At 38.1% G+C, this 26,080-nt stretch overlaps 1 protein-coding gene across 1 annotated transcript; it reads right to left on the reverse strand.

Moving 5' to 3' along the window:
- Positions 1-163: 163 nt before the first annotated feature.
- LOC147228135 (cytoglobin-2-like) lies at positions 164-26,080 on the reverse strand. The gene is made up of 3 exons (XM_086156570.1): positions 25,664-26,080; positions 3,738-3,969; positions 164-1,589 (listed from the first exon to the last, which is right to left on the reverse strand). The coding sequence occupies exons 1-3, from the start codon at positions 25,861-25,863 to the stop codon at positions 1,425-1,427; spliced, it is 597 nt and encodes a 198-aa protein (XP_086012696.1). The 5' UTR covers positions 25,864-26,080; the 3' UTR covers positions 164-1,424.

Raw genomic sequence — 26,080 nt, forward strand, 5'->3', positions numbered from 1 at the left:
GAGGAACGCAGTTTCTCATTCGGAAATCCGCTTTTAAGCAGGTAAAGTTTAGATATAGATACGGCTGTCGATGTCGACGCGATGCTCCGGGTTTATCGAAAAATTACGAGAAGGGGTGTCGGTATGCGATGCTGAGGGAACCCTCCCTGTTCGTCAGGCTGTTGTCGCATTGGGAGTGTGAACGCGTTACACTAGTCTGAAACTTTCAACGAAGAAAAAGAAAAAAAACCTGCTTTTTAATATGCCAATTAGTTGTAAACAAAGGCCGGAGAGTATGCACACTTTGCCCACTGTACGCTTATACAAACGACACTTCTGTAATGTTAAACAAGACATTAAGAGCACGCAATGCTTCAATAGAGTGAGGGGGCGCGGTTCCCCTTAATATGAGGATATATTACAGGACAGAGAGATTCTATTAACAGTCAGCAGCTCCATGGTCCCATAACCGGGGCTTCGACAGCTAAGTGCCCCCTAAAAATCATTCTTTGTCTAAATATTTTCCCGAACTTGCTTTCAAAATATCACAAGGTGTACTTGTACGTGTGACACAGCCAGAAGTTGCATCTTAGACAGCAGAGTTTCCACAGAGATTTTCCCTCCGTAGTAGTAATACTTAAAATTCCCATTCGAAAATAATTGGAACCTGTAATCGATGATCGACATTAGCGATTGACAGACGGCGAAAAACCCTCCATGTACAACAATGACATGTTGCCTTGCAAGCTGAGCTAAAGTTGAATGATGTTAAGTGTGTTTGTGAGTGATTGATAAAAAAAATGGATTTTGAAAGGTTGCGGATTCAGAAATAATACAATGTTTGTCCACATTTGTTTAACTCCAGAGCATTAACTAATTCTCTTCCCCAAAATGAGGGAATAAAGTCTCAGCTTGCATTTTAAAACCTGGGCTACAAACTACACCGATGACCATTCTTTAAATTTTGCCCAATTTAGGTTTTGTCAATCGTTAGCAACAGCTGCCTTGGTTGGTACTACTTCAGATAACATAATAAAAACTTTTAGTTACAAATGCAAAGTTCGTATATAGAGGTTAATCCTATTTCATTGAATGATGGAGTAATTCATCCATTTAAATCTGGGATTAAGGGCATCAGCTTGAGTCAAAGGTCAATACCAAGTTGAAGTTCGTTCCACTGCTTTTTGTATTTTGTGAAGATAAAATTGTATTTTGCAACAAGCATGAAGTCAGTAAGCTTTAAAATCATAACATCCATGATCTGTGCCTCGGAAACACCTCAGCAATGGAAAAAAAAAACCAAAAGTGCAAATTCTACTGTTATCCATGTCTGCGGAACCCTTCCTGACAGATCACTCAGCTTTATAATATGACTGACTTACCATTTTACTTTTTTTCCCAAACATATTAAGTCCATCTAACTACGTACTCTTCTAACCGATTTTTCACACAGCTGAGCTGGAGACCTGGAGCCAGCCCACCTCCGTATAAGCCCCCGTCACATGCCAGTACACTGCCCCCATTAGTTTGGTCCAGACCATTTGCACCTCTGCTGTAAAGAATTCTGGGAAGTCTTCTGCCAACACCTCCAGCATCACGCCGCTCAGGATCTGAAAAGAGAAGAATTAATATTATCATAATTGTAATATTATTATGTTAATATTAAAAAAAAAAAATCAAATTAATATTATAATTGTGTTATTATCATTATTATTGATGATAATAATAATAATAATAATACTAGTGCTACTACTAATGATAATAATGATAATAATATAATTATAATATTAATATTAAAAGCACAAATGGCCTGAGGTATTGATAAGAGTCATTACTGTTATCATTATATTGCATTGCTATACTGGTGCGGAGGGAGCAGGGGAGAGCAGAGCCGTAGGAAAGAGAAAAAAAAAAAATCCAATTTACTCTTGCAAAAATGAAGGCAAGACAGGTGAGAATTGGAAAAGGAGAGAGCAAAACATAAAAGAGGTGGGTGGACAGGCAACACAAAGGGAACGGCTGCGATGAAATAGAAGTGGGACACTGCATACGTTGAAATGAAATATCAAATGCTGAGAAAAATAAAAAGCAGATGAGTGTTGAAACTACAGCTATGGCCATGCACATTAAATTGTTGTAAACAACCTTTGATAACAGGAGGAAACGTTTCCTTTTCCTGCTTTGTCTGAAATAACTCACTTGTAAGTGGCTGAATGATAAGAGAAATATGTTGAAAATCAAGCAAATTTCTCTTCCTATTTAAAGTAACAGAAGTTTCCGCAGGTCTTTTTTTTTTCTTATTTAAAGAATATTTTAAAGACAATATCCTGTAAAGATGCACCTCTGGACATGCAGTATTAGACCCGTATAGTGATTCATTTAGTTACACAAAATACCTTTGACATAGCAGACTCTCAGTGGAACCCTGTGTGATACACAGGGTTTTGTTTTATTTCTAATTGTCTTCAGATATCTTTCGAACGCCCAGTCACTGAACAAATTTTTTGTGTGCCACCAAAGTCAAACTCAGTTGTCATAGTGACATACACTATTGGCTTAGAACACAACCGCCATGCTGAATGAATAGGAAGTGAAATACGAAGAATACATGTAAATCGAAGCGAAGGGGCCACTGTTTAAGGTTCAGGATTACACAGTCAAATAAATCCATGCAATGATTTATTCATAAAAGTGATCCATTAAACCTTGAAATGTATTCTGAAGGCAATCGGAAGCCAGCCGAGGGATGATCATGGTGGTAATGTGTTCTCCTCGCAGCTGCATTTATAGACTGACTGATGATATTCAAAAGACTGGAAGAGGGGAAGCATATGCTTCCCCTCTTCAATCACAAGATGCGATTCTCACATTCGAAATTATGCAAACACGTGATCCAAATTAAACACTGGAACTTGAATGTTGTGGAAGGTAGTTTTTATAGTATACTTGATTAAAATCACCTGACCTGCTACGCTTACTTTTAAATGATAAACCGCATTAAGATCACAATCACAGCTAGATTCCGACATTGTGTATCACGCATAAAACACTTACTTAATTCTTTCTATGCATGCATGTGCCACATAGAGGCGGTGAGAGAATTCCTTTACACCTACAGGGGCTAATTTATATCAAAACACAACTATCCAGCTATCCATATTCATTTACATTTTGTTGTTTTGATCCAAGGAAAATAATTACCCTCACCTTTGACCCCTATCTTCCCTTGAGGCACTTGCAAAAATCCTCTGTTAAATGTAGTATAGATATACAGCATATCCCTGACTGTGTGTGTGTGTGTGTGTGTGTGTGTGTATGGGGGGGGGGATATGTTTGTACAGGATAAATGCAAGCCTGGAATGATTTCACAAGTCCTTAGCTTTCTAACAACCAGTATTTTGAGATGAGATGAGATGACAACAACTTTATTAATCCCGAAGGAAATTGTTGTGCCAGAGTTTCAAGTAAAAAAAAAACCAAAACATAACAGTAATAGATAATAGTAGAAAGGAGGAAGAATAAGACATATAATGAAATATGAATTGTCCTAACTGTCAACTGTAACTACAAAGATTGAAGATTCCCTGCGGCTGAGGGAAGAGGAATTAAAAAGTCTGATAGCCTCAGGTAGGAAAGACCTCCTGTGAAAACAAAGTGTGTGTTTGTCAGTGTGTGTTTGATTGTAAGTGGACCTGGAATGAGTGATAGATGAGTAATAAATTGCTACTGAAGGTCAACAACCAACAACCTGATAATACCTTGAAGTACATCGGTTCCACCTTGTGTTTGATGGCATGTGCCTTTCCCACCAAGGCCAGAACAGCGGACACTTTCTCTGGGTCGTTGAGGTTCTCCACCACGGTATTGATGGCGTTCATCACCCTGCGGGCGTGGTGCCGAAGTTGGCTGCTTCGCTCCATCTCCTCAGGATCCTCCATGTCCTGGAATTGGCTGAAGTACTGTTTTGCTGATGGGAAGTTGACAAAGAACCTATGGTGGCAAATACATTTGAGAAATTTAAATAGAGAGCATATCAATTAGGTTGGGTGCAAAAATATATGCGTAAGTCAACTCCCTGCCGATCACGACGCATTATCGAACATGTTGTCCCAGTTGTGTGCGGGCTCAGAGGAGCTGAGTAGTGAGAAGTGCTCTTCTCTGTTATCTGATATTACCGTGGCTCTGCATAGACCATCCTCACAGCTGAAAAGGGTATTGCTTATTCTCCACCTGGTTGAGTTGTGATAAGAAACCTGTCACCAGCACCTCATTTCTCGCCTCTTTTTATTCTATTCTATACACTACAATTATTAATGATTAGGACTCCAGGCAGTGGGTTGCTGCTATTTGCATTTTCACCATTAAGCCAATTAAAATTCACTAAACGGAAAACACTTTCCACAGATGCTACTAATTAGTCGGTCGGCATGAATATTAATGATTTAATAAACCTCCGACTTCTGACTGATGAATGAATCTCAAAGACTTTGGTGATCCCTGAACACTGGACTGACCCCTTCCTGTTATTTGGTGATATTTAGCAGGGTTGTCAACAAAATCTGCCAACCTGAACCTTTTAATTTCAACAAAAGTGCCCTTTGAGTGTGAAGAATTTCTCATTTCAAGGCATAAAGAAACAATTTATTTGAGTCAAGCTCTGCTATGTTTATGCTTTCCAACCTGGCAGATGGTGTGAGGTAAAAATTAAAAAACTTAAGACTTGCCATCATGATGAACCTAAGTGGAGGTTCAGTACATTCTTTCCTTTATAACCTATGTTCAAACCTCCATGAAAGGAAAATTTCTGTTCTATTGAATTGACAGCACTAACTTGGTCCATCTTACTACGAGCAATGAGCAAGAACCAGTAACTTAAGGAAAAAAACTTCGATTAAAAAAAAAAAAAAAAAGTTAACTGGTAAAAACATAACAGACGGGCTGACCGTGAAATTATCTAACCTGCAAATTGTGTTCTGACCAAAAGATAAAATATTGTCAGCGCGTCACGGAACACAGCAGGATCAACAACTCAGTAGAGATCCACTTCAAAGAACCTCACTTCTAAACTCCTCAAAGAAGTATTGTTACGGCACAATGTATAAACGAGACTACGAAACAACAGGGTTTATGATCGCTTAAGAAAATGAAAACTATAATATCACAATAGACCGATTGTCCATATCTGGGATATGTGACTGGATGCTTAGACCGTCTCCTGTATATCACCAGGAAGAAACTTACCAAACTCAATGGGCTGATAATCAAGGTTAACTAAACAGAGTCTTAGCTCCCTTTTTTACTGATGAATCTCACCATATTCTTATTGAAGACATACCTATAGTTAAGTGCTCTTTATAATCGAGTGAGGGCCTCTGTGACTTTGTTTTGTTTTCTGAATATTTCATTGTAGAATGCAGTATCTTCGATCCAAATCATGCATATCTGTTTGATTTCCAAACCGTAGATTCTGACAGAGAGTCCAAATGCCAACTTAGAAACACAAGGATGTTGCAAAATGACTGTCGGTTTCCCATTCACGTGTTCAGTTTGAAGTACAACTTCACAGGAGTAGTGATAGAATAATGAAAAATACATTTAAAACATGTAACATGTTCATTAAGAGTGAACAATGACTATGTCTGTTGAATGAGCAGACCTATAGTCACCAAAAAACATTGTGGAAATCTACATTACTATTATTCACAGTTACCAAACCTGTTAATACTCGCTAATGAATAATTGACCAAAAAGAACAAATGAGCCATAAAGTAATAGCTAATGATATATTATTTATAGGTTTGGCAAAATGGAAATCCACTGTCTGGCTGGAAACAAAATGATATGTTATCTAAACACGATACATTTTTTTATAAATGTGGTAAAACATCTTTTTCCTCGGCAACTGTGTTTCTGACTTAGTATATTCTTTGTGATAGGTGTTAGGTAATACACATGCACCATCAACATAGGAATGAAGTGCTTTGGGAGCTCTGCTCAGGCCCTCACACTTTAAGATTGTTTGACGAACTTGAGTAACTGGATCCAGGTGCACTGAAGAGCTATTTTCACTTTGTTGCTTTTCATTAGAGTTTGCAAATGAACACACATGAGCAACTGCCAATATTACACAAATACACATTTGTAAATGTGCATTCAAAAGATTAAGGGGATGAAATAGACTATTAAGCTTACAGCTTGCCATCCATTGATGGCAAAACTCAAAATGGCTGTATGATTAATTGCTTGATTAGTTGTGGGTTTGAAATAACGTGGACGGGTTGATGCACCACCATAGCTTGTGAATGTGGACATAATCACCTTGAATGTCAACTGTAGTTCAAAATGACAACACTGACTCAGTCGTGAAACATCTCTGTCTATGCTCGTTGTTGAGAAACAATGACGGATCAATTGAAGTCTACAAAAAAAAATATACAATTTCTAGTCCTTATTACAAATTTGACATTAAACAATGTTTGCAAATCATGATTAACACCATTTTAATGCAATGACAATTATCCTGAGATTCTTATATTCAATTTATTCATCTACTGTATATACAACAATCTTGTATAATATAATTTATTGGTACAATTTTTTGCGTCAACCACAAAGGGTGGCTGTAGGTGATGGAAATGTTGTATTATATAGACATACATAGGTGGACTAACAACCCCAGATTATTGCTATTGTAGCGCTTGTAGACTTGGACCTGCAAGCACTAAACATCTACCTAGGCTCAGGAGAGAGGTATGGCTTAGGTGTCTCACCGGTAAAAATTAGTTGAACAGTTAACAAATGTATTGACTAAATGAACAGGAAAAAGAAGAACTCTTCAAAGCAATAACAATTTTCATAATTTTCACGAATAATGAAATTACATCACATCAACCCAAAATAGTGTGATATAAGCATTTGCATTACTTATAAACTTACTCGTCGGTGTAAAGAAAATATATCGCATAAATCACAAAATAAAATGTCCTTTTTTCACTTAAGAAACAAAGTGCTTCGTGAAAAGCATTGCCACTTGCTAACTGGCTTAAACCGAGTGGCGTAAAATAAGCAAAATAAGCGCCATGTTCCTTTTAATGCTCAAATGTGGTTCAGTAGGCTACTACGCTATTATGTAGCACTAGCAACTAGAGCATTTGATACCTCTAATCAGACAAAACCTTAACATTAACGCTAAGTGTATTTGTAACTGTAATAACTCATAACACAATTCTTAACATCTACTACGACTGGGTTTTGTTGGAATCCTTCTTGTCGATAAGCTAAATATCAATCATCTTGTGTTGCTAGCAAGGCCTGATTTAGTGCTCAACTCGCTGGAGTTCCGACTGCGATAAAACTCAATATGACAGTCTTGCTGTCTTGCATCAACCTTCGTTTCGGGTATAAAGATAACTTAAAAGACTAAGCAGGTGGAAAACAATCAGTTTTAAAGTATTCTTCACCTTTTTTCAATTCAAGACCAGAGAGCTCGCCGACTCATGTTCAAAGCGAGGGCTGAAGAGGGGAAAAAGTAGAAAAACAACTTAGTTGATCGCTATTCTCCTCCACTTTAGTAGGCCTATATTCATGGGGGGTTACACCATCAAATGAGAAATACCATTGCCGTGCTTAAAATTGAAAACATTTAGTCGTTGCCTATTAGATAACTCAGGGGTGGGCAAACTTTTTGGGGCTGCGTTGACTTAAAATTTGACTGATGGGCTGGCCCACCACAAGATACGATACATATAAGGAAAAAAAAAGCATTTGTTAACTGTACAAATCAAACCCGTCTGACAATTGTCTGAAAATTTTCTGATATTTTTGCTTTGAAAATAAAACCAGCTTGGTTTTGTAGGCTCTGACATTTGCTTACGCTTCATGAACAAGCCAGTTTTTCCCTTGTAGCTTCACGTCCAGTAAAGGCTAAAGCTAAAGCTAAATCATAAAACTAATCTGTCACTCAGCTCAGGAAAATTCTCAAATGTTCTCAAGTCGCTCCAAAAATGAAATAATCTCCTGTTTGAGCTCCCGGATTCATTGATCCAATCATTCAATGGATCCAATCTTTGGCGGACCGGATTAAAAAGACCAATGGGCCGGATGTGGCCCGCGGGCTGTAGTTTGCCCACCCTTGAGGTAACAGAGAATAGTGGTTGATTTTTACAGTTTTGACTTATATTTCCCTATGCCAAAGTTTAAACTTGCCCTGTCACGTTAATTTAGTGTTTCGCATCCAGGAAGGTTACTTTGAGCCGATTTGATGACAACGTAATGCAAGTACATGAACACTAAAAACCTAAAATGCATTACATCACCTGTCACTGATTTAAAAAGGGAGCGAAACTCGCCAGCTATTTGACCGTAGAGTCTTGACCCTAGATAATTGATGAGATGATGTAACGAGGCTCTCTGGTCAAGTGTAGCGAACAGATGACCTTTTATTAATTTAAGTTTGTTGCTTGTCTGAACTTCTGGTCCAAAAGCAGAATACTTTTAAGCCTTTACTATCTTTGTACTAGTTTATAGATTCGAATAATCTTTTCACACAAAGAAGTGATGGCCTCCACTGGCCCTAAGGCAGTTTCGCAGCAGAGCGCAAAGCGAGCAGGATGAGAGTCAAAGGCCATGTTCTGTGTTTTGCTCCCCCTGGGTTGGAGAGGTCATTCCAGTTAAGTGCCTCCATTATGTTCACCGAATTAAAATGGAAAGAGGGTCAGACAGGAGAATCAGCGAGACGTAAGTGTCGAAGAAGAAGCTGAGTTGAACTGTACATTTACTGTACAACCATCACATATATCAAAATATCTGCGTAATAATTGCAGGAATTACATTATTGATCAAGTACAACTACTTTCTTGTAAAGGAAGTTGGCCTGTATTAAAGGTTTGATTTAGTTTAGTCAGATTTTTCTCACCTTAAAACACTTTATAGCCTTGACTTTGACACTTAATAGTTTTATTTGTATTTCTTATTCTCCCTCCTTCCCACTATTATTTATTATTGTTATGTTTTACTTGAAACTCTGATATAACAATTTCCTTCAGGATAAATAAAGTTGTACTTATTCTTATTCTTATTCTCATTCTCATTCTCATTCTCATTCTCATTCTCATTCTCATTCTTATTCTTATTCTTATTCTTATTCTTATATAGCACCAAATTACAACACAGTTGTTTCATGACACTATACAGGACTGTCTCAGAAAATTAGAATATTGTGATAAAGTTCTTAATCTTCTGCAATGCAATTACAAAAACAAAAATGTCATACATTCTGGATTCATTACAAATCAACTGAAATATTGCAAGCCTTTTTTTATTTGAATATTGCTGATTATGGCTTACATCTGAAGAAAACTCAAAAATCCTATCTCAAAATATTAGAATATCATGAAAAAGTCATTTTTGTTTTTTTTAATTGCATTACAGATGATAAAGAACTTTATCACAATAAAGTTGAGGGAGAAGGACAGAGAAAATAGAAAGCGAGAGTCTGATAGAGAAAGAGGGGGTACGATGGTTGGTAGGCACAGGCGCAAATGACCTATTACTATGAATACCGGCAGAACTGAAATTAGCTGAAATTTTACATTAATAGCTTTAATATTCACAAAAGAAATAACAATGGTGGTCGCCTGGCAAGATCACTGCAGTTGATCAAACCACGCCCCCTGGTAACCCGGGAAATGAGAGAGCCGGGGACTAGGAAGTAGACATGAGGTGACTATCGTGCATCGATTTAGAGACACAAGAGCAAATAAGAAAGGACGAGGGGGAGGAATGAGAGGGGTGGATCATTGGATATCCCTAATAAGCCTATGGCAGCATAACTAGAAGTCATCCTAACCCTAACTCAGTGGTTCTTAACCTTGTTGGAGGTACTGAACCCCACCTGTTTTACACGCGCATTCACCGAACCCTTCTTTATTGGATCGAGGATCGTTTCGTTGATGGGTACAAAGAACAGGCAGAGTAGCCTTTTCATGGAATCTGGCTCCCTTCACCTTGAATTCAGCAAGCGCTATGTTCTTGTAGTTCCCATCTCCACGCAGCTGAAGGAAGCCTTCCCTTAGTTTTGCCGGTGCAGGACTAGAACTGCTCATCTTGTCTTTGCAAATCCTGCAGTTAGGACATCGATTCCGATCGCGTTCCGTCATACATGTGAATCCGTATTGTACGTGTTCTTCCGACCGCTTTCTTTTTTTTGCCCGACATAATTAGTATGAAGGGATTCAAATATTAAGAAAGAAATCACATGACGTACCATCACGACAGTCACAAGTTACTACAACTGAGCGCGCCAAAATCCCCGCGGCACGGATAGGCTAAGCTATGTAGCGTGATCACCCGCTGCCAGTGATGTCATCACCAATGCGTGTCTTGACCTCCGCCGAACCCCTGAGACTGACTCACCGAACCCCTGGGGTTCGATCGAACACAGGTTAAGAACCACTGCCCTAACTATAACCTTTAAAAAAAGAAAGGTTTTAAGGCTATTCTTGAACACAGAGAGGGTATTCTAGGTCAAGAATAGAAGATTCAACAGAAAAGGGGCTTGATATAACTGAATGCTCTTGTCCCTGTTCGGGTTTTAGAGACTTTAGGGCCCATAAGAGGTCCTGGATGCGTAGAGCAAGCGGGTAAAATGTATGGCGTTCTCCCTAATGATATTACCAAAAGGAAGAATATATAGGGCCCTTGTCTGTCCTTGCAGGACACCATAACTTAGTTTGGTGCACATAGAGGCCACTTTGTTTACATGTTCAAATTGAGATCTCTCAAAGAGACATGACTTGATCCAGTCCAGTGCATTTCCTCTAATGACAATCAACTATTGCAGCCTTTGTAATACAATTTCATGATCAATGGTATTGAATACAGCCCTGAGACCTAAATTATCCATCACAGAGATCTGATGCAACTAAAGGGGCATTTGTAACTTTGACCAATGCTGTCTTAATGCTATGGAGCATTCTAAAGCCCGATTGGAAAACTTCAAATAGCCCATTGTAATGCAGAAAGTTATTGATTTGCGAGGATTTGCTCATGAATCTTAAGAGGGAAATGGGAGATTTAAAATGAATCTAAAGTTAACTAAAACCTCTAGATCTAGAGCGGACATTTTAAAGAGAGCCCAGCCTGGGAGGACCAAGTGGCATAAATATGTGCTTTATTGTTTGTCTCACACCCAAATGTTTCGTTAAAAAAGTATGAAGAACTGTTATTTCTTTAAAAATCTCAATTTATAACACATATTTTAACCTATGGGTGCAGACATTGTTTTACTAGCGCGCTGCATGCTGGGTTGATGACAGGTTTCATTGTAAAAAGTGGATCTTATAATAAATGCTATCCTCTTGCTCAAGTCTTTCTGCTTCAAATGAGAAAGGTTGCACAGATGACATGTTTTTACACCCAGAAAGTTTTTTTTTTTCATAATCTTATAGAAACCAAGATATAAGGACGTAAAAGACATATGAAAAGATTCTTGAAGTTGCTCAAGTTTAACTGCAGATAAGCATTGTAGATATGTATCTAGTTTCGCTAATGTTCCTGTGTCAGTAGCGGTTGGGGACGAAAGCTGATTAATTTTGTCTCTTAGTTTGCTGAGTTTTATCAATAAAAAAGTCCATAAAGTTCTTTCTTGTCAGGTTTAACAATATATGTGTCTCCTAGGAGCTCTGACTTTCTGTTAGCCTATGGCGCTAAAAAGGAACATGGGATTGTTGTTATTCTCTTCTAACCGTGCTGAGTAATAAGTTAGTCGAGCATTAAAAAGGGCCGTCCTGCATGTTTTAGTTTGTCTTGCCAGACTACGCAGGATTTCCAATTTGGTGGAATGGCACAGAGTTTCTTTCATTGACAATCTTCATTTTTAGAGGAGCAATAGTCTCCAAAGTAATTTAAGTGCACCTGTGACACTAAAACTGGTCAGCATGTTATCTATTCTGTCAAACTATGATTTTGAATTTCATATCCTTAAACTTTACCACATCAGACAGATGTCTTATAGGTAGGTATTGCAGCGTTTTAGTCAGGAAAAAACCAGGGTGATGATAAATCGTCCGTTTAATAAGCAATAGCTGGTGTTGACCACGGCCACAACATACGTGCCTCCAATACAAGTAACTGTTCCTGGTCAATTCCAAGGAAAAAAAAACAGAATTCCTTGCACCCCAAACCACACCCACAAAATTCCCAGCAACCCCCAAATCACACAGAAAACAGGCAACATAAACCCCAACATTTGTGACTCGCGACAGTATATGAGATGAGATGAGATGAGATGAGAACAACTTTATTAATCCCGAAGGAAATTGTTGTGCCAGAGTTTCAAGTAAAAAACATAACAGTAATAGATAATAGTAGAAAGGAGGAAGAATAAGAAATATATTGAAATATGAATTGTCTTAACTGTTAGCAGTAACTACAAAGATTGAAGATTCCCTGCGGCTAAGGGAAGAAGAAGTAATAGAAAAATAGAAGTAGAGAATTTAGGAAAAAGAGACACTTAGGTGAAGAGAAACTCTGGCAGGCAGCCATCCGAGACAGCGCCGGAAGTAAAAAAAAAAGAAAAAAAAAAAAAAAAGTGTGATTCTGCTGATAGACCAATAATTGTGTGGTCCCTATGTCGTATGCCAGGACGAGGTCAATAGTTTAGTTAAAACAAAGGGTGGGTTTATGCATTGACAGAAGCCAGTTGCGTCCAACAGTGAGATTAATGCAGCATCCAGGCTGTTGCCATCAATGTCTACATCACATGTGTCAAACTCAAGGCCCGCAGGGCAAGAGCTTCAAAGTTTTGAGTGTCTAAAGATAAATACAAAAAATAATTAAGAGCGTGCTTTGACCGAAAACTACATTTCCCACAACACCTTTTGACTACGGTAGCCGCGGCAGTGTTTCCACATCCATACCAATGAGTGGAATTGAGATATAAAGGTAACCCTAACTTTTAAGAGGTAGCGTGCCAGGACCGTGGGTGTTTCGGGTTACAGTGTAAAGAACCAAAGAATATTCCAGTGAAAAGGACACCGTTACGGCCGGACAGGGGAGACTTTATTTTGTTCTCACTTGCGGAATCAGTCAGGTTCAACCCTCCCTACCCTCTTCCCCTTGCATCCTCAAAACCAGTCCCCACAAAACAAGGGCAGGTAGAACCGATCACATCCCATACTTTCTCCCCATTGCATCTCTTTAGGCAACTGCCAACAACAACAAATGAAATTGAAAGACCACCAAGATACAACCCATAATCAAAATAACACATAATTTACATGGTTACATAAATAATGATCCCAAAATGTCCTCCCAAAAGGGGAATACTTGTTTGTGCTTCAAGGAGAAAGAACAGTATGTCTTTTGTGTTACGAGGCGGTGTCGGTTGTCAAAGAGTACAATCTGCGTCGACATTTTGACACCAAACACGGAGCTAAGTACGCTAAAGCTAGCCTTCAGGAAAAGCAACAATGGCCCAAGAAAAGGCAAACTGCGGTCGCAGCAGAGTTTGTTCACGAAATCCACAGCCAAAAAACGAGGCCGCGATGAAAGCTAGCTTCATCGTCGCTGAAGATATCGCCCACGTTTCCAAGTCTTTATCAGAGGGAGCGTTTTTTTTAAGCATTGCAAGCTGAAGGTCTGTGAGCAAGTGTCAGTATAAATGTTTAAATGTTAAAAAAGTCAGTTTACAAGAAACACCATCGCGGAGCGAGTGAAGGAACGAGCAGAAAATTTTACAACACAGCTGGCTGAGGAGACACGCTGCTACACAGCTTTTTCATTGGCTGTTGATGAAAGCACAGATAACATGGACACAGCACAGTTGTCAATTTTTATTAGTCGTCAAGTCGGACCTCTCTATCACTGATGAGCTTTTGGATGTGGCTGCAATGCATGGGACCGCGACAGGACAGGACATTTTTGATGCGGTGGAGAAGTCCGTAAGTAAAAATGCATTGCAGTGGGAAAACTTGGTGGGAGACTGAAGGGGAAATTGCAAAAAGCCATGATATATATAAACGCATGATATTCATGTAGACTCTACATCAGGGGTGGGCAAACTACGGCCCGCGGGCCACATCCGGCCCGTTGGTCTATTTCATCCGGCCCATCAAAGATTGGTACAGAATTCATACTTGATTTAAATGATTGAATGATTGGATAGATGAATGTGGGAGCTCAAACGGGAGATTATTTCATTTTTGGAGCTACTTGAGAATTTTCCTGAACTGAATGACACCGATTGGCTTTGTGATTTAGCCTTTAGCCTTTAGCCAAAAAAAAAAAAGAAGAAATGAATGTATGTATATGGTTTTGAGATGGCTATTTGGTAGAGTGGTGACTTCTGAATAACGACTACTGGTACTTCAGATCTTCTGTTATTGAATTGCAATTTTTGTAAGTTGCTTTGGATAAAAGCGTCTGCTAAATGACTGTAATGTAATGTAACTGACGCACTGACACCCATGAATGGGCTGCATGTGAAGCTACGAGAGAAAAAACGGTTTGTGCGTGAAATGCATGCAAACGTCAGAGCCTTCAAAACCAAGCTGGTTTCAAAGCAAATGTCAGGTGAGTCTTATACGTACAGTTAACAATTGTGTTTTTTTTTAATTTATTCATTTTTTTATATGTATTTTATCCTGTGGTGACCTGGCCCGTCTGTCAAATTTTAAAATTCAATGCGGCCCCTGAGCCAAAAAGTTTGTCCACCCCTGCTCTACATGAATATCATGGGTTTCCTCTGGGTTCTCCAGTTTCCTCCCACAGTCCAAAAAACACGTAGAATGTTAATTGGAAATCGGGCGATGGAAAAATACCCCAATGTACCCCAATGATAGCTGGGATAGGCTGCAGCATCCCCTGTGACCCTAAATGTAGGACAAACTGTTGTTGAATGAGAGACTAGAAAAGAAGATTTCAAATGAGCTATAGTTAGAGACCAATCAACAAACCTTGATTGAAGATTAAGAACAGCTACTCCGCCTCCACAACCAGAATTTTGGGGAATGTGACTATCATTATGACTGGGAGGAGTGGACTCATTTAGGGTCACATATTCGCAGCCATATTTGGGGAGGCATCCTTCTACCAATATATTCCCTATCACTCCTCTGTACATGAACAAGCCATCTCATTCTCACTTCCCTGACTTTATCTCTACAAAAAAACAAACATGCTCTCCCTCTGATAGACTCATTCCTGATGCAATCCATCAATGTCACTCCCGAAGAGAACCTCAACGTCTTTAACTCTGCTACCTCTAGCTCTGCTTTGTGTCTTCTTTTTTAATGCCACTGTCTCAAAACCATGCAGCATTACTGGTCTCACAACTGTCTTATACCCCTTTCCTTCCATTCTGACTGACATTCTTCTATTTCATGGTACCCCTGATACTTTTCACAACCCGTTTCAACCTGCTTGAAGGTATTTCTTCACCTCTTTTCCAAACTCTCCATTGATCTGAACGTCTGTATCTCCAATCACTGTAGCCTCACTGTTTCACTTAGGTCCCCTCGGATTCACACACATATATTCTGTCTTGCTGCGACTAACTTTCATTCCTCACCTTTCCAGCGCATACCTCCACCTGTCTAGGTTGTCCTCCATCTGTTCCCTGCTCTCACTACAGATCACAGTGTCATTTACGAACATCTTGGTCCATGGAGATTCCTGTCTAACCTCATCTGTCAGCCTGTCCGTCACCACTGCAAACAAGAAGGGACTCAGAGCTGACCATTGATGGAGTCCAACCTCCACCTTGAACTTCTCTGTTACTCCTACTGCACACTGTTACTCCCACTGCACTGTCTCCCAGCTAGCATACATGTCCTGCACTAGTAACAATATTTCTCTACCACTCCAGCCTTCCTCATACAATACCATTGATCATCTCTTGGCACCCTGTCCTATGCTTTTTTTAGATCTACAAAGGCACAATGCAGCTCCCTCTGGCCTTCTCTGTATTCTGTATGCATTCTTAAAGCAAAAACTGCATCTGTTGTTACCGCAATTGTCCACATCTCCCTTTTTTCTTAAAAATGGGCACCATTACACTTCTCCATTCTTCAGGCGTCTTCTCACTCTCTAAGGTCCTGTTGAATAATCCAACCAGAAACTCTAGAGCTGCCTCTCCTAGACACTTCCACTCCTCCACAAGTATATCATCAAAAACTGAATTTCCACTCTTCATCCCCTCCAAGCACTTCTCACTTCACCTTTACCAATCTCTGCTATTTTGTGGGCCAAAATTGTCATCTCTTCCCTCTCTTTCAGTTTCCTCATCTATCAGCTCTTCAAAGTGCTTTTTCCATCTTCCCATCACTCTTCTAGCATCTGTCAATACATTTCCCCCTCTATTCTTAATCACCTTAACCTGCTATACATCCTTTCCATTTCTATTTCTCTTTTTTGCCAACCTGTATAGATTATTCTCTCCCTCTTTAGTTTCAAACCGAGCATACAGGTCATCATACACCTTTTGTTTGGCCTTTGCTTCCTCTACCTTTACCTTTAACTGCATCTACCTGTACTTGTGTCTTCAGTCCTCTCAGTGTCCTTCTTCTTCTTTGCTAACCTCATTCTCTGCGTATAATCCTGCACTTCCTCATTCCACCACCAAGTCTCCTTATCTAATTTCCTTCCAGACACCACATGAATCTGTCTCCTACCTGTCTCCCTGATCACATTCGCGGTACTTGTTCATCTGGAACCTCTCCCTGACCACCCAGTTTCTCAACTCCACCCTGAAAACCATACAACACTCCTCCCTTTTCAGCTTCCACCCCTTTGTCCTCTGCTCTGCCTCTGTCCTCATGATTTTCCTTGTCACCAGAGTCATCTCATAAACCACCATCCTATACTGTCTGGCAACACTCTCACATTTCTAACAAACTCTTCCTTCAAGATAACTCCTATTCTGTTTCCCCTTCTGTCAATATGACAATAGTGCAACTTAAAACCTGCTCCTAAGCTTCTTGCCTTGCTGCCTTTCCACTAGAATATCCACCTTCCCACTCTGCATCATGTCAACCAACTCTCTGGTTTTCCTTGTCATCTTCCCAATACTCAAATTCCCTCCTCTCAGTCCCAGATTCTTGCTTGTCCTCTTCTCTTTCTTCCAAACACGCCTTCCTTGTCTCCTTCTTCGACCCAATTTCCGCGGGTACCGTGTAGGTTATCACCACCAATGGTGGTCGTCGTTAACCCGGGCCAAGAAAGTGTAAGTAAAAACAGTAACAGAACAACAGATGGGTTCACACACACACACACACACACACACACACACACACACACACGCGCGCACTCTGACCCAATTTAGATCTTGTCAGAGCTTGCGCTGACTGCAGTTGCTAATACAATTATTTCCCAGTTAAAATTTGGCCTTCGGCAGCCCTGCCAGACTACATTCATATCCCTGGGATCCAATGTCCTGCTAGGCCAACACACACTTGGCTTGCCTTTAGCACTTCTAGCTTGACACCACCAGCTGTCATAATATATAGCCTCCACACTGTTTTCCTGGGTCTCAAGAATAATGGGCTGCCAAGCTCTCGCTCTGATAAAAAAAAAAAAAAAAAAAAAAAAAAAAAAACAATCACATTCGGGATATCAGGATATACAGTTTTGTGTTCTGGTGATATCTTTGAGGTAAAAAAGATAGCCTTGCGTGTGTTAACTGAAAGAATGTTTAATCCTCCGTAGTGAGTGCATAATTCTTGAAAGCCTAATGGGGGGTGTCAACGCCCCAGAAAGCATCTTAATCCAGAGTTTCCAAATCAATGACGCTGGATTCGGGGACCCTCAGAATTAAATGTAAAACCTAAATTGTAGGTAGTACTTTATATAATCTTTAAAAAAGCAATCTGAAAGAGAAGAGAAAATTCCTCCCTGGAGATGAATCAATCTAAGACTGACTGCTTTGAGGTTTTATCTCCACCCATCTGCCCTTTAGCTGACTCCCATTTATCACCGAGCAAACCAAACAGTTGAATTTTACATTTCACTTCCATTCAGTAATACAATGGTAAATTGCCAAGATTGATTGTGTCTGCAGCGTCACACCCTCTGAAATATAGGAGAAATCGTTAGCATTACGATGATTATTGATAAAGAAAAGCTATTTAATGCAGCCAACTATGAGGGGACATAATTTTGTTGAGAAAATGTGATAGTGGAATCAATTTTGTGGTTTAGTTTTATAATGGGGAATAAACATACTGCAGCCATTCACTGTTTCAGATTATCTGATTCTCTGCTTCTTGAATGGAGCGGAAAACAAGTGTGACTAGAACCAGCATTAACAATTTACCTTGAAAGTCAATGAGACAAAGGTGTTCAGTCCAAGTTATTGATAAAATCCACTGAAAATGAATTTTACCACACCCCTCTTCATCTTGCATGTTGGAAAGTCTTTTGGAACTGAAATTACTTGGTCGTATCAAATCATGACAAAAACAAAACCCAACTTTCTATGATGGGGCTCTGTGTTTTTATCACTTATTTGTGAATGTAAAAATCAGGACTTGCCAAACGATGCAAATTATGAAAGTATTGCAAAAAAATGTTCATGGAAGACCATCTTTCCTTAAGTCCAATGAAATGGAGGGAGAGCCTTAAAGAAGAGAGAAAACTCAGGAACAGTAAAATGGCTGAAAATGATTTACAGTGATTTGGATGTCTGGTTTGTGCTCCGGAGATGTTTATTTTCAAAGCTCCCGACCAAACGGATTATGAAAACAGTTTATGTCTGTTTTTTGTTTTGTAAGGTGGGATATGTAAAAAGGTCACCCTTCAAGTCACAGGTTCCACTTTTTTTTTTTTTTTTTTAATCGGAGAAACGTACAAACAGTATAAACAGAGGATCCTTCTGCGACACTCTTCATAAAACTCCTTGTCTTACATCCCTCCCACATTACTGCTCTGGATTTGCACTGGTTTTCATTTGAGAACTCACACCTTATGCAGTAGCAACAGACCAGATAGGAGTTAAATGTTGGATATTTGTCATCCACTGGTTGTCATTTTATACACTTTACCGTGCGGGTAAACCATGAAAAGAGACGACCAGCTGCATTTTACCGTATTATCAAGTACAAATCAGCTGGTAATGAATGGAATCCCATCATTAAATTGATCTGTGAGTGCTGTTGTGACTCTTTTAAGTGCAAAGAATGGAAACCAGCCCAATTCCAGCCCTTCAATAGTAGATAAAATAACCCATGGGATCCATAATCACATGATATTCCCCTAAAAATGTGGCCCCAGTGATTTTAACTACTAGCTATTAAAACATTAATTTGTCCCATCTTGACTTATCTTAATTTCATAAAGCAAATCCCAGATCTTGTAATGTACAAAAAAAAAATTACAGTTTGACCATCTAGCATTTCTGTCATGCTTTAAACATTTTAGGATTTGGCTTTCATTGACAATCCTTTGAGCACGATAAGTTTATCTCTTTTAGACAGACCAATGTGGACTCGTTATTTGAAGGCTCACCTGGGAGATACGCTGCTGCAGTAGCAAACTGTGTATTTTCCACCTTGGGCAACAAGGATAAATTATGAGAGCATGAGGATCACAGAGCCACTTGATCCTTAATACAGTCTGTTACAGTAATACTACATGCATCTACAGACACAGACAGGAACATTTTGTCCCCATGTTAAAGGAGGACTTTGGAGAGCTCTGAACACAAGTCTTGCACCTGTCTCTGCATTTAAATGAAGCTATCAAAGACAATGCAGCCCCATTAGCGAAGCTTGTTAATCACATATTCATTAAGCTGGAAGGTTTTTTTTTTTTTATCAATCTTTAGAGAAACAAGAACAACCTTGAGCCTTCCTGCCGGATCTTGGAGGACACTTTCTGACAAGGTCTTATCTGTAACTTAATTAGCAAAAGTTATTGAGAAAAAAAAAAAAAAAAAAATATATATATATATATATATATATATATATATATATATACACACACACTCAAACAATGAGTATATATATTTTTTTAAATATATATTTTAGATATATATATATATTTTTTTTTTAAGTGTTTTTCTCCATTTTTTTTTCAAGTTACAGTTTAATAAAAGGGACTATTACATTTTATATATAATCTTTCTGCATTGCTAACTCATTTATGACATACTTTCTATGAAAATAAAAAGGATTGTCCCCAAACAATGAGGATACATCAATAAGCTGACTTGTAACTTAATTATGTTTTTATACAGTGCTGGCAGACAATTAAGAGCTATTCTATTGTATTCATTTCTAGGCTGTTGGCAGGAAATCATTTTGGGATGAGAGCACAACAAATTGCATTAACAATTTCTATGACAAAACAATTTCTAGAAAGCAATGTGAGCAGCAAGATAAATTAAAATATCAAAGCCACCACAAAAAAAGGCCAGACCTTCATAAACATAATAAACCCTAATCTTATTAAATCCCTCAACAGTGAAATCTTCAGGAGCTTTATTAATGTTGTTAATTTTCTCCCATTTCAGTGTTAAAAGGTCTGGCATTTGTGCCACATTGAATATAAGCCAATGCACCGTTATATTTTAATGATAGCTCCAACAAGCATTTGACATTTACTATTAAGATGTTCAAAATACATACATATTTTAGCATATCTAAGTTTTCTGTTCCGCATTTAACAAACTACATGAAATGTTATCTTTTAGCACTGTGGAGCGGATGCTTTATGTTTAAGCATGTCATCGTTGACTGACTTACCTCATCCACTGCACAAAACACTTACATTAAATCAGTTTCCCACTGCAGTGTCCAGTCACAAACAAAGCAGCAGATATCACAAATTAATAGAGTGCAACAAACAATATTCTGTTTTATTGACACATGAGTGCTTTGTAAAATGCACTCCTATCCCATTGCCATCACGACAGCGATACAATTTGAGTCAAAACATGGAGAGTTTGATTGTATTAACAAAGCTACCATGTGCACTGCGTGTGCCCGGGGTGCACTCACTCTTTGGTGCAATTGCATTTGTACGCATTGGTGAGATCAACTGAGGCTATTGTCACTGTGCATTCTCCCCATGCATCCAGGCAGATGGATCAACATGGAAATGCAAATCATCGTTCACGTGGCTGCTGTTGTGCACTGATTTGAAAAATAAGATGTCGACTGTACAACCAAGTGTCAGCCTCTGGTTACATAAAGTAGCCAATTTCTAAGTAGTCTCTTAATATTCCCGGCAGAGATAGTACAGTGAATGTAGTTAACATGTCTGCACAATTATGTTGAATCGTCAAAGAAATAAGTTGGGTACAAATGGATTAATTTTTTTGTAAAATATCCCCCCCAAAAAATTCAAGACATCACCAGATTCTGAAATATGAAGATTGATAGAAAGGGTTATAAAATATTGGTTGGACAGAAAAGACAATCTGAGGACATCGAACTGGCTATTTTCTACTCCATGGCTGCCTTATTTCAAGGCCAAATGTCTTTAAAAGTGATGTCATACAATACAGGCCGTAATGTCTGGCGAACAGAGAAAGAATTTGAGTTGATTGAAATGTTTTAGGGCCTTTTTTGGCACATGTCTGAACCAAAATATTGCCCAACTATAACTTTAGGGACACAGAGTGAGCACAGAGTGTACAGTACAAAGTGGGTTGATGTGACTTTTTGCCATCAGACAGGGCCTCCATCTCAAAAACTATTTCTAATATTAGGGCTGAATAGTACTAAGAGTCACAGTAGAATGTTTTCAACGAAATATATCTTATATTGCAATGTACCACATCATTTTCTGATATCGGAACATCTTCCGTCTCTGCTTCTAAGGTGCCCACTGTTTTTTTTTTAGTTTTGAAATATACCCAAATGTCAGCTTTGACACATAATGGTGCATCTCCATTGGTATTTGTCCTGTTCTGTTTTTCTTCTTTTCCTTCTGTTGTCCAAATACCAGAAAGCACGATTATAAGGGAAAATATGTTGATGAAGTATTGTAGGAAATAATATTGTGATATGTCGACAGTATTGAAATTATTTGGGCCTTAATTTAACCCCGCCTTTATAGGATTAATGGCTTAAGAGTTATTGCACTCCCAATTCTGGCAATGGCTTTGGTTGTAAACCTAGAAGTGTATACAAAAGGTAAACAAACGATGAGTTTTCCGTTGCACCTTGGTTACAAGAGGCTCCTAGTGGTCAAAATGTTTCTGAGCCAAAGCAAGCAAACCAAAATCCTGAGCATGTAATCTGCCCGGCAGCTCTGACATAATTGATTTGAATGGGAAGAAGAATTTTTTTCATCATCCTTCACCAAGGGCAGAAAAAATGTGGCAAATTGTGGAACGAAAAGAAACATGAGAGATTGAAAAGAGTGAAAGAGGGGGAGACAGATATGAAGGCGCAGAGGGAGACATAGAAGTGCCAAAGCTTGTTGCTGTCAACCCCAGATAAGAACACGAGACACACACATCCACAAAGATGCTCCCTGCCCCTTCCTCTCTCGTCTTCGGGGATCCCAAACACCCCAAAACATCCGCCTCCTTGACTACGACTGACTGTCCATTTTGACAAGCCTGAAGTAGTTTCTAAGTGTAAAATTGAGAAAAGTTAGGTATGGGTGATTAAAAAAAAAACAAAAAAAAAAAAAACCTTCTCTTTGGAAACATGAAGAAAAAGATTTAAAAAAATTCTTCTTCAAAGAATATTGTTTTATAACTTAAGGAGGCAGCAGCTAGGAACATGGATGAAATAAAGCAGGGTGATGAACAGGTAAAACTAAAAATATCCAAGGACCCCTGTTTAATACTCTGTGTGTGTGTGTGTGTGTGTTGTCTGCAGGTAAAGCTTAGCACCTTGAATTTAAGCAAAATTAGAATTAAAATGTATTAAAAAAAACAAAAATAAAATGATAATAAAAATTTAAATTTAAATTAAAATTAGTCTTGAAACTACATTCATTCAACAGGGAGACTACCGCTGTCTTAAAGTTATCTCTGTTATTCTAGGCTCTGCAGAGCTGAGTCTATTTAACTGTCATTATATTTTGGATTTTAATGTATACTGCAACAAACCCTGGTCCTCTTTCCCAATGCATAAGGAAATGTAAAGACAAACCCTATAAAAGACACATTACTGCATTAGGGTAAGCATGAGTATTCAGGGACAAAGTATTTTCTTTTCTTTCACGATGAAAACCAACACGATTGAGCATGATCTAAACAAAAGCCAGAACATGTTGAACTGAGACGCACTTGCTGTAAAAAGATAAACCTTGGTGTTGACATTTCAAACCAAAGTCCAACTCCAAGCCAATACTTGTTGAAATATAGCTCAACACACAGCACCTTGACAAAACACAAACAAACTAAGAACAGATCTTCACCGTTGTGACAAGCACCATTTAGAAAATGTGTTTGACAGAAATATGACAGAAATGCACTTTCTGTACCAGGGGTATGTAAAAATAGTCCAGCTGCATCACATTTGTTATCACTATCAATAATATCCTGCATCTTTTTAGACGACAAGCAGACTCAGAACACACTTGAACACTAGCTTTCTGCTGAGAGGAAGGTCTGACCAAAAACCTTTTTGGAGGCACATGCTGGTGTTATTTGAGTGAAAAATATTTTTTATTCTGACATTTTAGCCACTCTTTCTAGTCAAATGCACGATAAGCACCAAAGACAAAGGAGCATTTTTATACAGATGGACTTCATTGCGAATTTTACATCGCCATGTCATCATCGTCATGAGTGTCAACATATGAACTACAACCCTGGACCTCATCCCGCGATTCATTGCAAATGTATAAGGATGTGCAAGAGACTATTCTGTGTAATGAATTGCATGTTCTTTGTTTGTTTGTTTTAATTGGTTATGCTGATACTGACCTCAATACATCAATAGAAGATTTTTTTTTGTCCAAATCTTATATTGAGTATGAGTATGAATGCATAACCAGTCTTTTATATCTGATTAACTGGCTACATTTTTCCACCAGCATATGAACTTGTTTACATTATGAGCCATGTTAGTTTGTTGACACTGTATTGCACGGTCACAAAGTACCGCATTAAGTCATTCATTGCCTGCTTTATTGCCAGAGTAAGGCAAGATGTAGTAAACTGATTCTAGGGATGTAGATTGTCACCAGCCCTGCAGGAAGGGCTTCATAGGTAGTGTTGGGGTTGGAAGTAGAATCACATATAACCATGTGTTTGGGCTCATCTCCATACACCAAAATTTCAGGAAACAAACTTCTAGACAGAGGCAGTTGGACTCACTCCTTATAACACATGTGATATGTTATATATGTTTGATGCGAATGTGGAAAAAAAAAAAAAACAAAGCATGTGGAATTTCTCATCACGAAAACAGAAAAAAAATTAAGCTCAAATGATATAATAATGATGAAAATAAATAAATAACAGAAAAAGAAAAAATGAAGCTCAAATAATATAATAATAAAAAATAAAATATGATAAAATGTTTTTACTGACGTTATGTCTTGGTGGAATTTCTCATCACGAAAGAAAAAAGGAAGCTCAAATCATATAATTATGATAAAGATAAATAAATAACAGAAAAAAAAAAAAAATGAAGCTCAAAAAATATAATAATAAAAAATAAAATATGATAAAATGCTTTTATTGATGTTACGTCTTGGTGGAATTTCTCATTACGAAATGGAAAATATGAAGCTCAAATAATATAAAAATAATAGTAATGATAAATAAAAATATGACAAAATGTTTTTATTGAAGTTATGTCTTGGTAGAATTTCTCACTACGAAATAGAAAAGAAATGAAGCTCAAATAATATGATAGTAAAAAGATAAAATATAATAAAATGTATTTACTGATGTTATGTCTTGGTGGAAATTCTCATCACAAAATAGAAAAAAATGAAGCTCAAAAAATATAATAATAAAATATAATAAAATGTTTTTACTGATGTTACGTCTTGGCGGAATTTCTCATTACGAAATAGAAACATATGAAGCTCAAATAATATGATGATAATAATAATAATAATAATAAATAAAAATATGATAAAATGTTTTTACTGATGTTATGTCTTGTTGGAATTTCTCATAAAAAAACAGAAAAAAATGAAGCATAAATAATATAATAATAAAAAAATGAAATATAATAAAATGTTTTTACTGATGTTATGACCAAATTTCTCATCACGAAATAGAAAAAAATTGAAGCACAAATAATATGAAAATAAAAAAATAAAATATAATAAAATGTTTTTACTGATCTTATGTCTTGGTGGAATTTCTCATCACAAAGTAGAAAAAAATGAAGCTCAAATAATGATAATAATAATACATAAAAATATGATAAAATGTTTTTACTGATGTTATGTCTTGGTGGAATTTCTCATCACGAAATAGAAAAAAATATGAAGCTCAAATAATATGATAGTAAAAAAATAAAGATATGTTGAAATGTTTTTACTGATGTTATGTCTTGGTGGAATTTCTCATCCCAAAATAATGATCTCATCACAAAAAAAAAAAAAAAAAAATAGCTCAAATAATTTTACAATAATGAAAATAAATAAATAACAGAAAAGGGAAAAAAATGAGCTCAATGAATATAATAATAAAACATAAAATATAATAAAATGTTTTCACTGATGTTACGTCTTGGATAAGTTTATCCTCTGGACAAAAACTCACCTTATGAGCACAGACACCCCAACATCCTCGCAGTTTTTGTAGACGTGCCCCCAAGTGTCCTGAATGATTTCTCTCTCGGCGTCAGAAAGCGGTTCTGCGCGCTCAGGACGGTCCACGCAATCCACATCCCCTCTGCGCACTCCGAGAAGCTGCGGGGTCGGAGGTGGCGAAGGTGGCGGTGGAGATTCCCTGCGTGACATCCTCCTGCGGTGCAGCAGCCCGGAGGCTCCCAGCAGTGCCCGCGGGAGGTAGGGGGCGAGGGAAGGGGGGAGGGAGACGGAGAGCTGAGACCCCACGGCGGGAGATGGGAGAGGAAGGTGCAGAGAAAGAAGAAGAGGTGGAAGAGAAGAAGGAAGGAAGAAGGACGCAGGCGGCGCTCACAGCCAGAGAAAGAAGAGAGACAAAAAAAAACAAAAA

Source organism: Fistularia commersonii, chromosome 12, assembly GCF_037954325.1.
Source record: "Fistularia commersonii isolate RoL2024-O1a breed Wild chromosome 12, RoL_Fcom_v1.0, whole genome shotgun sequence".
Classification (NCBI taxonomy): Eukaryota; Metazoa; Chordata; class Actinopteri; order Syngnathiformes; family Fistulariidae; genus Fistularia; species Fistularia commersonii.